Genomic DNA, 16,443 nt, shown 5'->3' with positions numbered 1-16,443 from the left:
ACCTTTGACCTTTATATTATTTTGATCGGACAAGGTAGACGCTTCAATACCAAGTGGTCCGATGTATCTATGAATATTAATTCAAAAGTTGTTTGTATTTTTATTGAATATTTGAAGCTCTCAAGGGCAATAACTACTAGAAAGTGACTTTGGACCCTTTTGTTATGAATAGATTGAAGGAGCGTCTACGTATACTGGAGACATAAGTAAAAGTTTCAAGTCTTTATCTCTAACGGTTAATGAGGAGTAGCGATAACAAGCATTTTGTACAATAGGGGCAATAACTCTATAATTGTTTCATGGTAAGGATCAAAGTGTTATATTTTGAAATGTCTTATGTCCTATTACAAAAAAATAAAAGTTTTTCTCTACCACCCTAAACTAAAGGGATCCTTAATTAAGAGATTTTCAAATAATGTTGACCTTTGACCTTTATGTCATTTTGTTCGGCCTAGTTAGACGCTTCTATCCAAAGTTGTCCAAAGTTTCTGTGATAAGTAATTAAAAAGTTGAAAGTGAGTTTATGGAAATTTCAATACTTTCAGGGAGTAATAACTACTAGAAGGGGGCCCCAAATCCTTTCGGTATGAATAGATTGAGAAACCCTCAAAGTGTACTGAAGACATTGGTAAAAGTTCCAAGTCTCTATCTCTTAGGGTTTAAGAGGAGTAGCGAAAACAAACTTTTTGTAAATAAGGGATATAACTCTGAATTTTTTTAAAGGAAGGGGCCAAGGGGCTACTTTTTAAAATGTCTTAAGGTGTCCTACTACGTCCATGAAAAAGTTTTTCTCTACCACCCTAAGTAAAAGAGATCTAAAAACTCATTAATTAACGGATTTCCAAATGACCTTGACCTCTGACCTTTATGTTATTTTGTTCGGCCAAGGTAGACGCTTCTATTCCAAGTGGTCTAGTGTCTCTATGACTAATAATAAAAAAAAGTTGGAAATGATTTTATAGAAAATTAAAAACTTTCAGGGGCAATAACTACTAGAAGGGTGGCTCAGATCCTTTCGGTATGATAGATAGAAGAACCCTCTAAGTTTAATGAAGGCATTGGTAAAAGTTCCAAGTCTCTATTTCTTACGGTTTCAGAGGAGTAGCGATAACAAGCTTTTTTTTACACAAGGGCAATAACTTTGTAAGACCTGGGAGGTATCAAGCAAAGGGTCATTTGGTACCATAACTTTTAATGCTCAATAACATAAAGAAAAAATTATTTTAATATCGATATCTCTTGAAACATAAAAGCTGTCCCTGGTAAAAAAGAGAAGAAAAAAAATGAAAAACAGAAGAAATACAAAAGGTCTTTCACCTGAAGGTGGAAAGACCTAACTAACGTTACACGCATTTTCCCTTACTTCTGAGCGTAGCGGTAGATGTCGTGTTGGATCAAAGAACAATGCAAATGTAACATAATGCTAGACTTTATTTGGCACTCAAACATGAGGAAAAAGACAAAAGGATGCCTCTTAATGCAGTACATCAGCCATTTTAATTTCTGTGCATTTTCAAGAGCAAGTCCTAAGGCATCGTTTTATTGTGTTTTCAGGGAACATTCGCTAGCTTTTTAAAGAGCTTTATTTCCAGCTAAAAAATTCTTGAAATTCTGCACGCGTAAAATCCGGATGTTTTGGAGTAATCTCCCTTTATTTTAGGGTGTCACAAAATAATTGTTTTCTACATACTTTTTTCATGTATTAGAAAGATAAACCACTATATTATGCAATTGAGAATTTAAAAAAATAATTTTCATGTATACTGCATAAAAAAGCAGGAAAATCCCTACCCGTCATGCTTTCTCCTAGATACCCCCCCCCCCCCCCTTGGATTTTATACGAAAATCTGTTTAGCTATCTTAGCTAAATATATGTATAATAATAAACATTGTAGTAGTTTCCCAGTCATTTAATCCAAATTTTAATGAAAAATATTATGTACAAAAGAGGTATAATAGCGCACTTAATATAAGATTTGACCTAAAATACAGCACTTTTGCAAACATCAGACATTTTCAATATTATAAAATAATTAGTTTTATGTATATTTTTTAAAAAAACCGCAAATTACACATTTACCATGTTCTAATAGTCTTGATTATCTTACACGACACCTATAAAATATTCAGGTATTGTTAGCTATAGGGATATATAGAAAGTAGTTATATAGTATAGGATAAACAAGGTATCTGTAAGCCAATGCTCACAAGTGATAACCCTGCTCTGATGTGAATCTCCAAAATAAGCGAAGTCGACATTTAACAAAAATTGACTATTTGAACCACTTTAAGGTAGTCCTATACTCGGCACTAAATGGGCTCAATCATTAAATGCTTAGCTTTAAATGATAAATATACATTCAAGCAATACATATACAAAAGAAAATATGAATGTTTACATGCTAGTTTGTTTGTTATCACCTCTCAGACGGGTGTACCCCCTTGCGAAAATTATTGACAATTATGAAATTTGCCAGAGGTCCGTTTTTCCTAAAAATAATTACCAATTTTGGGAAAATTGGAACTGAACATACAGAATAGAGTATAAATATTTATTTAAGCCATATCTCATCAATAATTTTGCGCAAATATTTGTAAGTAAGTACACTTTATGGACCTGATGTATCAAAATAGAATACAAAAAATGCAATGCTAGTATCGCGTTTGGTAATTTTTTTTACTATTTTATGGACTCAAACTTAAATTCAGGGTGTTTATTCTATAGATTGACATCTTAGAAAAAAGATTTGGTAAAATAAATTATATGTTGACGGATTACTTTTCACGCTATAAGCTCTAAACGAAGTAGACCCTGACGAAAAAATCCGTAAAAATCACATTTTGCTACAGTTTTCTGCCTAGATCTATCAACAATGTTAGATATCATTTAAACATTAATTAATTGACGATTGATTAAATTCGAAATAGCTTCTGTCTCTAAGTTTAAACCGGTTTTAGTAAAAGAAAAAGAAAAATTCGGGGGGGGGGGGTCAAATCAAGAAGATATAAGCATACCTGAGATCCTGGTTAATCAGAAACTTCGTTTTTCATTTTACTTTAACAGAATCGAGTTTCTCAACATTAATCATTTCTATCGCTCATAATATACATATATTACCGTTCTAATTGCTTATTATTGCCATTATTTACAACAGCGATGTAGAGCAAAATCAATACCGGGTATCAAAAACGCTTTGTAAAAGTCGAACCAATATTGTAAAATCCGTATTATGACGTAGTGCGATACTCGGACTACTTTAAACCAAAGAAATAAGATTAATATTATATTCTACAGGTATTGTAGTTTACATTCAGTATAAGTTTTGGTTTAACATTATCTTTCTACTGAAAATTAGACAAATATTTCAGTTAGTGTCTTTTCTAAAATAATCATGTTTATATATATATATATATATATATATATATATATATATATATATATATATATATATATATATATATATATATATATATATATATAAATGGTGAAAATGGCGGGCGGCTGCCAAAAGGGTACCCTCATTGTACCGATAACTCCTCGTACAGTTTTCAAGATAGGGAGTTGTTCTTTTGCAGATCAATTGTACATATATCAGAGGTGTGCATATTGCTAGGATTTTTATTTTTGATAATTTATGAAAAAAATACCAGCTTTTGAACTTAGTCATTTTTTGGCAAAATATTGCATATAGGGTACCCTCATTGTACGGATAACTCCTCCTACAGTTTTCAAGATAGGAAGTTGTTCTTTTGCAGATCAATTGTACATATATCAGAGGTGTGCATATTGCTAGGATTTTGATATCCGGTAATTTATGAAAAAAATACCAGCTTTTGAACTTAGTCATTTTTTGCAAAATATTGCATTTAGGGTGCACCATTTCACTGGATATGGGTTGACTTGGATTATGGATACAGTTCACATAAAAGAAAACCCGGTTTGCTGTCACATTGACAGCTTTTCACTTGTTTTCACTTAAATTGAAACATGAAAAGAATTGGGAGATTAAGTTTTATGCATCTAATCTTCTTGGTTTATTTTATATTACCTTGTTTAATTCAGTCTGAGTATGAGAACATTCAATATAAATAGTTATCTTCAACTGCAAACTGATAACTGCAACGTCATAAGCGAAAATCAAAGTTCACGTTTGTAGTTGTTACAGTCATTAATATGACTTTACCCTTAGGATTAGATAGGAATTTTAAGGTAGTTTTCCGGACAAGGCTAGAAGTTAAAAAATGTACGCATTAAATCATGGTTTTTGAAAGATACAGTCTCATATTTACACTTGCAAATGTTTTCCCTTATATAACAGTGTATGCGCAATCGACTGATTTTCCTGCATAACATCATTATTGGTCAAGAGGTCAATGTAGCGCATGCATAATCTAGGTCACTACTTTTTCTATGTGCTCCAACTTCATGTTATCAGATAACGTAATGAAAACATAGTTTAGGCTTAATAAATAAACGTATCTGTATTATGTTATACGAAGTATTATTCATTCGTTTTCTTAAAAAATATAACATTAATTGCGAGTGATAAATGATTCATTAAAAATAGGTCAGTAAGCAGAATATGAATGTTTATACATCGAAATCGTATCAAGGCGTTCTTGAAAAATTACAATCCCAATTTGTCAAAGGAGATAATTCAAACAACAATTATGTTAATAATTGTATTTATGTGTTGAATGCTATAATTTTATTTGCTGATTTATTGTATTTTTCATGTTTATGTTTGATTAGATAAGTTGCATTTCTTTCCCAGGCCTTGTAGAGGTCGTTGGCCATATTATGTAATTTCCCTGCAGTGGTCACTGTCCATGTCTATTTTTAGCCCAAATTCCTAGTCTAAAAACCTCCCAGTGACCTATTATGTAATTGCTAAAAATTCCATGGTGTAATTCTCCCCAAATTTAATTTAATAGCCAATCAAATTAAGCGATACGGTCACGTGGTTTGATGCGGTCAGTATCTGACCAGTGAGAGTAGGGTCATTCTGTCTTCATCTATGAGAGTGTTAGCACGAGTAATGTTTTGATACAGTAGGTTTTTGAAACGCAGTTTCTAGTTTTTTGTTGTATGCGATATCGCATGATTATTTTTGCTGGTTCCGGTTGGGGTACGAGGGTTGTCCCAAAATAGCGTAGACAAGTGGCGTTATTCAGTTAATCGAAGACAAAGGAAGATGAAATTTGTGCCACAAAGGGTTCAAGAAATTTGCATTCAAATAATGTTTTAAAATCGAATATTGTTTGAGATTAAATTAGTGAAATGAAAGCATGTTAGATCAGAAATTCTACATGCGGCGCAATGTCAAAAACAAAACGTTAAAATCAACATAATGAATTGAAAATTGGGAGAAAAAGTACTAATCGAATGAAAAAATTCAAATAAAACATACACCGATATTTGATAATAATTCTATTATTTACTCAGAAAATGTTTTGGCTATAACAAAACTTTTAAATATTTTATAGCGCGTTTTGTGACAAGTTGAAAAGTTAAGTGGTAATAAAATGACGTTTTCAGCGTTTAAGGCGGCGCAGCAGTAACTGATACAATTTTGTAAAGACCATGAAATAAATCCTAAGCGGCTTTGGAAGTAAATGAAATTAACAAAATCGATGAGAAATGCGTTTTGTGAATAAGTAGTTAAACAACATTGAAAATATTCGAACAAGTATGATGACAATAAGTGGAAAAAAGAAACCCCGAACGATATCAATGGACGTCAAAATGTTGAACGACACATTTCGGTAAGACGGACGTTAGACAACAAGTAATACAGAGCAAGTTTGGAGCCGACAGATCGTTTGTACTTAGAAAATATTTAAAAACAAAACAAAACTAGAAATATATATTGAATGTGCACGCAGAGTACATGTTCAAAGATAATATTTTTTCTAAGACATGTTCGGAAATAAAACGTAAATGTTATCGCGAACGATGTGGATGGTTAAGCAACAACGTAAAACTGGTAATTTTTGACATCGCACATTGCGCCGCCTGACAAATCTTGTTGTTACTAATTATTCATTTTCTCGAGAAATGAATAAAGTACAGATTTGAACTTTTCAGCATTCTTTGCTAAAGGGTCATTGAAGAAAACATAGAAGTCTAATGAAATTCCAGTGAACAGATTATAAATTATGTGTCCTGTCTACATTATTTTGGGACAACCCTCGTACAATATGTAAACAATGAGTATTTTAAATGCGTGCGTGATTGGACATTCTTACATCAGAAGATTAAGAGATTATTGTATGCAGACAGAAACAGACAATCTGAATTTAGGCCCTAAAGTGTTTAAAGTATCATTTAGAGGAAAAGGCGGTTTGAGATTAAGCAAGCGTGTCTGGAGATTCTACATTTTGACTCAATTTCTGATGTGGTGTTTTTACAGATTGGTGAAAATGATATCTGTGAAAGTACAAACAGTGAGAAATTAGTTATGGATATTATATCTGTTGGACAGTATTTAAGAGATGGTGTTGGAGTAAAATTAGTGATAATAGGCCAGTTAATTCGCCGAATGCAGTTTGCATCATGCCAACATTTTAACGTCTTTGTGGTTCAGACTAATGAACATTTGAAACGTTTTGCTGAGCGCCTTGGTGGAATTTATTTCTGGGGACATCGGGGGTTTTGGAAGGACTTTCATTATTTAGGCCCGGATGGTGTCCATCTGCTGTGTACCCCTGCCGAGGACCAGCCCATGAGGAAGTTTCGCCGCAGCATTAGGAATGCGGTGATCCTGCACTCAAAAGTTTTGAGGCCAGTATGATTTTAGATCTTATGTGCTACCACTCTAGAATAATGATATTCAATGATATGTGAATATATATATCCATATTTATATATATTTACATTTTATTTGTTTTAATTAAGACAGTGTAGGGGCAGTTTATGTCTTAACTCCCTGAAATTTAAATGTGTGATTTTTTCATGTTGATGAGTATCAGTTCAAGTTTTACCTTTTATTTTGAACTAAGTGTTTTGGCTGGAACTGATAAATTTTATGTTTGGTGAGTTTGCATACTAAAGAATGATGAAGGAATATTGGGTCTGTGTTACCCATATGGCCAGTGGGACATGTTTCCTTCCAATTATGAATTTAATGTTAACATGTACCGGTAATTAAAAATCATGTTGAGACTATTTAGTTACATGAATGTTTGAATCTACATGTACTAATAATGATGAAGGAACATTGGGTCTGTGTTACCCATATGGTCAGTGGGACATGTTCCTTACAATTATGAATTTAATGTTAATAATGTTATGTAATTAAAGTCATGATGGACTATTTAGTTACATACATGTACTAATAATGATGAAGGAACATTGGGTCTGTGTTACCCATATGGCCAGTGGGACATGTTCCTTACAATTATGAATTTAATGTTTATAATGTTATGTAACTAAAGTCATGTTGGGACTATTTAGTTACATAATGTTTGAATCTACATGTACTAATAATGATGAAGGAACATTGGGTCTGTGTTACCCATATGGTCAGTGGGACATGTTCCTTACAATTATGAATTTAATGTTTATAATGTTATGTAATTAAAGTCATGTTGGGACTATTTAGTTACATAATGTTTGAATCTACATGTACTAATAATGATGAAGGAACATTGGGTCTGTGTTACCCATATGGTCAGTGGGACATGTTCCTATTATTATGAATTTTATGTTAACATGTACATGTATATCAAAATCTGTGTTGGTATTCGCTTAACTATCAGGTCAAAATACCAAGTACATGGTTGAAATCATCTGTTAATGCAAAAGTTATTATGAAAAAATGCTTATGGGTTAGGCTAATCATATATGTGAAAGGATAGGATTCATACTTCTTATTCTTATTATATATTTAGCCATTATGCCACCCAAAAAGAGAGCCAGGAGAGATGATGTGGCAACGGGAGGAGTACCACCACCAACACCACCAACTGAAGTACATAATGGCAAAAATGGGCAAAAAAGAACCCGAAAAACAGGCGGAGACTGACACTGTCAATGTGCTATCAAATCTTGATTATGAACTACTGGCAAAAGAAATTGTAAACCAACAAAAAGCTGCTAGTGAGAAACAAAACATCGGTGAAAAGGTTGGGCAACTTCCAATGGTGAATTCTGTTGAGGATACTGCACCAGTAGTTGGGGAAGCTATACCGGCCGCTGCCACAATTCCTGCCTCTGCGGCTGCCACAATTCCTGCCTCTGCGGCTGCCACAATTCCTGCCTCTGCACTGGGAACATTACTGGATAATGTGTTCACAGGTGAGCCCGCAGGCAATTTATCTCAGAGTACGGGTAGTAGTTTTGCATGCTTTAGTAGCCCTCAAATTCACTTATCAGATTGTGTGCCTCTAGGAGCATCAGTTTCCTCCAAACTGAAACTTAAAATTTGGAACAATGAATTTGTTGACTTAAAAAATTTATTGCCGACCTCAGGAGATGAACCCCTTTCAATTGTGGTACAAGCGGGGAAAATTGAGCTACAACAAGCGGCTTCACATAAAACACCTATTACAATCCATCAATGGACAGATGCTTTTCTGGTATTCAGTACAATTTACTTACAGAAATTTCCCCATGAGGCATGCAATCTGTTAAAATACATGTTTACAATTAGGGAGATTCACAAGCTTCATGGGGACCAACCCTGGAGAATGTATGATGAGTCATTTAGGAAAATAAGAGAGACATCCCTCCTGCCGTGGGAGAGAGTAGTAACAGAGTTGCGACTTAAGGTAGCCTCTCCAACCCAATTCCAAGCTTATAATGGTAAACAGCAGCCCTTTCGGGCAAAACAGTGCTACAATTATAACAATGGGCAAAAATGTAACTCCCTACCCTGTCGATTCGCCCATACTTGCCAAGCCTGTAGTGGACCCCACCCCCGATTTCAGTGTAGAAACATGTCATCCAAATCTATCACATCAAACAGGAATGGCGCTGGTTCTTCCAACTCCAGTAAACCCGTTAAGACTTCACAATGAACTATTAGGTTATGAGGCAGATGAATTAAAATTGTTAGTGAATGGCTTTACATTTGGGTGTAGATGAGGCTGTGTTAAGTCCCCTTCCATTCATCCTCCTCATAATCATAAGTCTACATATGAGCACCCAGAAGTTATTGAAGATTACATTCATACGGGTTTAAGTAAGCAGAGGATAGCTGGCCCATTCACAAGACCCCCATTACCTCTTTTTAAAACTTCTCCTCTGGGGGTTGTACCAAAATCCGAGCAAAACAAGTTTCGAATCATTCAAGATTTATCTTTTCCTGCTCAGGACTCAGTTAATTCTAATATACCTAGGGAATACTCTCAGGTTCATTATGTTTCAATTGATACGATACTCAGTTTGGTGCATCAATATGGGATGGGTTCACTTATGGCTAAAACAGATATAAAGGATGCTTTCAGAATAATCCCCGTGAACCCAAAGGATTATCATTTTTTGGGTTTTACTTGGAAAGGTCAGTTCTACTACGAACGCTGTTTGCAACTGGGGACAAGTAGCTCTTGTCAAATATTTGAGAAGTTAGGTACAGCTCTTCAATGGGTTATGTTAAACAAGCTAGAAGCAGGGGGTATGTCTCATATGTTGGATGATTTCTTTTTTATTGGACCTCCTCAGTCTGAAAAATGTAAAAATCATTTGATGAATTTGTTTGATTTATGTGGAAGGATTAATATTCCAATTAATGATAAGAAAACTTTCTGGCCAGTAACATGTATCACCATTTATGGTATTTTAGGTTGATTCTATTGATATGATGAGTCCGCTGCCACCAGACAAATTAGAAAAATGTAGGACTCTTGTATATCAGTTTAGTAGGCGTAAAAAAGTTACTTTGCAGGAGCTTCAATCATTAATTGGAGTCTTAAATTTTGCTTGTTTGGTAGTAGTTCCTGGTAGGGCATTTTTACGTCGTTTGATTGACTTGACTATAGGTGTGAAAAAACCTTATTATCGAAAAAAATTTAATAATGAGGTAAGAGCTGATTCAGCCATGTGGCTTGATTTTCTTCAAAATTTCAATGGAAAATCAGTTCTTTTTCCAGAGGAATGGGAATCTTCAGATGTCACGCGACTATTTACAGATGCTTCTGGTTTTGTTAGGATTTGCTGCTGTGTTTGGTTCAAAATGGTTTGCTGATGAGTGGACACAAACTCTACCTTTGCAAATTGCCGTAAAAGAACTGTTTCCAATTGTTTTGGTTTTGGAAATTTGGGGTTCAGAGATGGCAAATAGAAAAATCTTATTTATGTCAGATAATATGGCATTGGTAAAAGTAATCAATAAACAGTCCAGTAAGGAAAAGTGCCTCATGCATCTACTTCGGCGTTTTCGGATAGTGGCAGCAACACATGCTGCACAGTTAGGCTATTCTGAGAGTTTTATTCAGCATTTAGGCTGCTGGAACTCCAATGCATTACACATATATATTAGAATACAATCGTTTCAACTGTAATTATTTGTATCTACATTCTTTCTTACCCCTGCAGTTTATTTATAGCAGGCCAGTGATTAACTGCTGCTATTGATCTGTACCAAAAAATGTTCTTATGTTTGTTACTTTTTCCAGAAGAGAATCTTGTGCGTAAAATAAGGAGGGTGTCTCAATTAATTTTGTTAGTTATAGTATGTTTACAGGTGTAGTAATTTGTAATGATAGGTCAGTGTTTAACTGCTATTTTTTTAGTTGCACATTGTGTCTTTAGAAATTGTTAGTACAACTTTATAGTTAGTCTATTAGAGTGCCTGCGGGTTATCACATTGGAATTGCCATTCATGTTACATTTGTACGGGTTATAGTATAATGAATTATATGCACTTATTGCCAGGTCAGTGTGTAACTGCTGGTAACAGTATGCCAAGTCAGTGTTTAACTGTTGGTACATTTGACTATAAACTGTGATTTGTGTATGTGTTCACATCAGCATCAACAAGTGCACAACTCACCTTGGATGGCACAATGGAATTGCCAATTGTCATTATGCAATTCACATTTGGTGGCATATTTTATTTTTGAGGTGCCATCTTTTTGCTGGTTTTGTATATATTGTATATAATTTTGAACAAAATATTGTTTTTCTGTATTTTAAGGGGATCAGCATATTGATAAGTTATTTAACATTTTGTGTGAACAGTTTTGGGTCTGATCCCCTACTATGTTGTTTATATTTTTCTTTACTTTCGTCATTTTTAATAAATGACATATTTCATCATGCACAAGTGTTGAGTTCATTTATCAGACAGCAAAAACGGAGCTGCGGTGAGGTTGTGCAGCATGAGAAAACATAAAACAACAATTATGTTAATAATTGTATTTATGTGTTGAATGCTATAATTTTATTTGCTGATTTATTGTATTTTTCATGTTTATGTTTGATTAGATAAGTTGCATTTCTTTCCCAGGCCTTGTAGAGGTCGTTGGCCATATTATGTAATTTCCCTGCAGTGGTCACTGTCCATGTCTATTTTTAGCCCAAATTCCTAGTCTAAAAACCTCCCAGTGACCTATTATGTAATTGCTAAAAATTCCATGGTGTAATTCTCCCCAAATTTGATTTAATAGCCAATCAAATTAAGCGATACGGTCACGTGGTTTGATGCGGTCAGTATCTGACCAGTGAGAGTAAGGTCATTCTGTCTTCATCTATGAGAGTGTTAGCACGAGTAATGTTTTGATACACCCACCACCATCCCCGTTTCTCCACTCCAATATTCGAAAGTTGCATACATGTACAAAATATTGTTATTTTGCATATGGCATATTTTATTTTTGAGGTGCCATCTTTTTGCTGGTTTTGTATATATTGTATATAATTTTGAACAAAATATTGTTTTTCTGTATTTTAAGGGGATCAGCATATTGATAAGTTATTTAACATTTTGTGTGAACAGTTTTGGGTCTGATCCCCTACTATGTTGTTTATATTTTTCTTTACTTTCGTCATTTTTAATAAATGACATATTTCATCATGCACAAGTTCATTTATCAGACAGCAAAAACGGAGCTGCGGTGAGGTTCTGCAGCATGAGAAAACATAAATTAAAATTCATTTCTGACTCTATTAAAAGCCTCGATCAAAATCGCAAACGCAAAATCACAGACCGTTTCGTGTTAAATTCTAGTGCATTCACGGATCACAGTCAAACTTAACTCCTTGTGCTTCTCTGTTTTGTTCCGTAAAAAGAACTTAGAAGTTAAAATTGCTTTCCTCTATCAGACCATTGCAAGTCTTTTCTTTGTTTAGCGTCCACCCTAAACTCAAGAACTTATCTTTCTATCAGGAAAAAAACTACAAACCTTAGAAAAAAACAAAACTTTAACGGTTCAACAAAAAAAATTGTTATACATTTTGAAGTGTTTTCTTCATTTTGTAAAAAAAAAAATACAAAAATAACAAATACCTACTTTATGATTTCCATTTTGAAAATTGTTATATTTGATTTCCGGTCCGGATTTAAAAATGCGATCCTGAGCCCGACATATGAAAAAGCGCTCTTATATTATGAACAACCATTGTGGGGTTTTGTTTTTTTTACATCTCAAAACCGATCAGTCCGCGGACATAGAAAAAACTTGGAATGGCCTAATGTCGGAGGAAAACTATTATGCTCTCGAGTCTGCGATAGAGTTTCCCCTGAAAGTGCCTATTAAGTAGACTCTAACTCAACATTTAATCGCTTTGTTTTCAAACTTCCAACCACTCTGCGGCTTCAAAGGAACTGGTACTATTCAGTCAAGCTTCAGTCGTTTTTTTTTTTTCAATTGTACAAGTGTTTCTCTTTATTATAGTATAAACGTGTTGTCTTGTCAAAAGTAGTGTCATATGTATTTATCATGATAATCAAATACTAGCAACTTTGTTGTACTATCTTTTGTTACGTCATCTTAATCGAAGCGGCTTTCTAGGTCATCACAAAAAAGAAAGTATGGGGCATTGTTATTGGCGACAAAATTAATGTAAATATAAGAAATAAGATATCAATTGTGGATGTATATCGGGATATAAATAAGGGTTGGTCACGTGATCAAATCCCATATAAAGCCCTCCCTTCGGGCTTTTTGAGATTTGATCAGTTGACCAACCAATATTTATATCCCGAAATACATCCAAAAATGATACCTTATTTCTTAAATACTAGTAACTGCAGCGATGTGTGCATACAAATTTCGCGCTAACGCGCGTTACTTAATTTGTGTGCACACACCACTGCAGGTATGAGAGTGTATTTTTCAAAAACTCATGATTCAATGCTATTATAAATGTATTTTGCTTGAATTTATCACGGTTAAGGAAAAAAGATCCTAATGTTAAGGCAAATTACAAACAAATCTGTGGTCTGAAGTGTTCTGTTTACAATCGATGCATATCATGCGGGTTAAACAACCCAAATCATTCGGGGGACGAAACCAAACGATGCACTTTACTTATCATTACCATCATGCATTTTGGTTTGTTTTGTTCGTTTGCCAAAAAGAATCTTTATTTACTTGAATATTTTTAACTTAATTTTTAAGGAGACAGGTTCTGCTGGTGTAAATATGAGAAAGTCCATAACTTTATAAGATAAATGGTTTGTATGGAAAATTATTTGATACTATAATAACAAAAAAATCGGACCAAGCAGCTTTAGACAAAAATATCATTTGAACTAAACAAACATCAGGAATATGACATAAAATCATAATGCAGTAGACTACATGTTTTTAAATATTTAACATTACATATTGCGAGTAATTTAATTACATTAACTTGGTAAACAAAAACGTATAAATTATGGAAAAGCGGAATTAATTAGTAAAATATCTGACAAATATGAATAAATGTACACTCAGCTCGTAACTTTTCCGAATAACGTCCTTAATAGATAAGTGAACTCACCAGTATACAGCACGAGTGTGATTGCAAAAATAAGTTTAAACAAACTCTAAAAGCAGAATTAACTAAATATGAATGGCGATGAACAGAAGCAATTCATAACGTTTTATAGGAATGAAATCCTTTTTAAATGGTTTTAGATCTAACTGCATCCACCACCATCACAGATCCTGAACCAACCGCTGCTAACATCGCCAGAATGCAGAAGACAAAGGCGAAATGGTATTTATATCCTGAGTGAGAGATGAGATCGGCCGTTTTTGCCACAAAAACAGCAAGCGATATCAATATAAAGAGAGCTGCAAATCAAATTTATTTGAAAATTATTATCAAAGAAGTTAAAGAAGTACTAGTATAAATTTTCATCTACGTAGCTCTTACCTCCAATGAAAGCAGTGCCTATTGCTGCAAATAAAGCTGGTTTCATGTCTTTCAGGAAAAACAATTTCAAAATTGTCATTTCAAGAGCAACCAAAAGAGTTAGGAATCCCAAACTGCTTGTTGCTCTTACAGCTTTAAGCCAATCTGTCGAAGAGAGTAAAACGCTTGCTGTTATACGTTGAAAAAAGGAAAGGTAACATATTTTGGGCGAGTCAATGTAATTATGCTTTCAAGTCTGACAATCTTATATCATTAAAATTAAAATAATAAAGTAACAGTGATTTCCATTTTACAGTATTAGAAATAGCTGTATACCTGGTATTATCTCCCAGTCGTGATGAGCACACTCATCTTTGTCAAGTGATATTACCTTTGCGCAAAATTTCCATAAACCGATATGTTCCTTCATTCCTAAATTTTCAAAGGATATCCAATATGGAGAAGCTAAACCAATAAGTTGACAAATGAAAGCACAGATGATAAGCACAAAACCAGTCAGTAATATTTTGGAGGCCTCCATTGTTAACGACTGAAATGAAAAAAAACCCCACGAATCAATTGAGTTCCGTTTACAAATTTGAGCCTAGCAATAATTTCATATCTGTAGCAATTTCAAAAACATTTTATTAATCTTAAAATAATGAATTCCAAAAAAATAATAATAATTAAAAGCAAAGTATCAAATGTAATGATAAACAAACCCTTTTCTTCAGTTTGTAAATCTCACAGCATAATATCAGTAAAGTTTTTTTCATAAGTTGTTTAAATACTCATTTCTATTTTAAACAGACATGCGCACTATACCAGTAAAGCAAGCTAAGTTAATTTTAAAACACACTCCTTCGGGATTAGTCGAGCATATCAAAACGGTAAATATGCAATCAGTGTTTCGGAGTAATTTTGCTGGCTTGAAACTGGTGTTTATCAATAATTCCAATTGAATATATTATCAAAACAAAGCAATTATATTGTATGAGCGATTGGAAAAATCGGGCACATGTGTACACCAACGTTGAAATAACACAATAATACGTACATTAATTTGCGTTAGTATTACAAATACACGAGACTTGTTCATTGAAATTGAAATTCTACAGACGGTGCTTTTTTAATCTAGTACGACTCGACTACAATGTCTGCTCGAAATTGTACGATGTTTGTGCGATAACAGGACGAGTTGTGGCAATTCATTGCAAATCTCGGCGATTAAGTAAAGAACGCTTTAAGATCTGTCTACTAGCAGGTAAGATGGAAGACGATTTTTATTTATAAAATGATTATTAAACAAATTAATGATTTGCATTTTGCATAAAATACTTACCGGAAAATATTTTTTTTTAATTTCAAACATAAGATGCATAATGTAATCAGAGTTATATTCATAAAGATTATAAAAGATTGAAGAAAACACGTACACTTCGAGGTAAATTTGTGAGAATACCAACAAAATACATAAAACGACAATGTTTGCAATTGTGGGTAAAATTATTATCATAATTTGCTGGCTGACTTTAATTACTGTATCTATAAACGAACAAGAAGATCGTGATATTGTTTAAGTTAATAAACTGTTTAAATAATCCTGAAATATTCAGGAAATAACGTAAGTATTACTGCTGCCACAGCCGTAATACTTACGTTATTCCCTGAATAAGATTATCAATGAAGAACAAAATTCATTATTTTAGAATAAGGAAATTACAAGTAAATGTAAAATTTCGAAAGATAAAGTTCTGTAAAAAAAACTTACATAATTACCGAACGATGTACTCAGTAATAAAAAAAAAAGAATACTATTGCCAACCACTAAATAGCCTCGTATTTTGTACTAACTCGTAGTTAACTCGTATTTTGTACTAACTTGTAGTTAATTCGCAACGTTCTCGTTTTGCACTCGCCCCTAATCACTTGTTTTCTTATTATATTCGCATCAAATCGAACTTCATTCCCATTCACTCGGAGGAGACATGGGAAAGACTCACGAAACAATCGCATGGACTCGTAGAATGCTCGGGGTTGATCGTAAGATATTTGTAGCATCGAAAGTACAACGAAGTTTCGCAAGTTTCCTACGAATGTCCAAGTGTTATTGCGACTATGTGCTCGAGTGCAGTGCGAAAGTCTACAAATACTTAAAA

General features: G+C 33.7%; 1 protein-coding gene across 1 annotated transcript; it reads left to right on the top strand.

Annotated features, from left to right (window-relative positions):
• The first annotated feature begins 6,200 nt into the window (after positions 1–6,200).
• Positions 6,201–9,021, top strand: LOC117680638 (uncharacterized). Its single transcript, XM_066085210.1, has 2 exons — positions 6,201–6,788; positions 7,894–9,021. Exons 1-2 carry the CDS (start codon positions 6,462–6,464, stop codon positions 9,019–9,021), a joined length of 1,455 nt encoding a protein of 484 aa, XP_065941282.1. The 5' UTR covers positions 6,201–6,461.
• Positions 9,022–16,443: the final 7,422 nt, after the last annotated feature.

The sequence above is a fragment of the Magallana gigas genome, chromosome 5 (genome assembly GCF_963853765.1).
Source record: "Magallana gigas chromosome 5, xbMagGiga1.1, whole genome shotgun sequence".
NCBI classification, from domain to species: Eukaryota; Metazoa; Mollusca; class Bivalvia; order Ostreida; family Ostreidae; genus Magallana; species Magallana gigas.
Note: the sequence above shows the minus strand (reverse complement) of the source record. Positions and strands in the feature narration are given on the sequence as shown.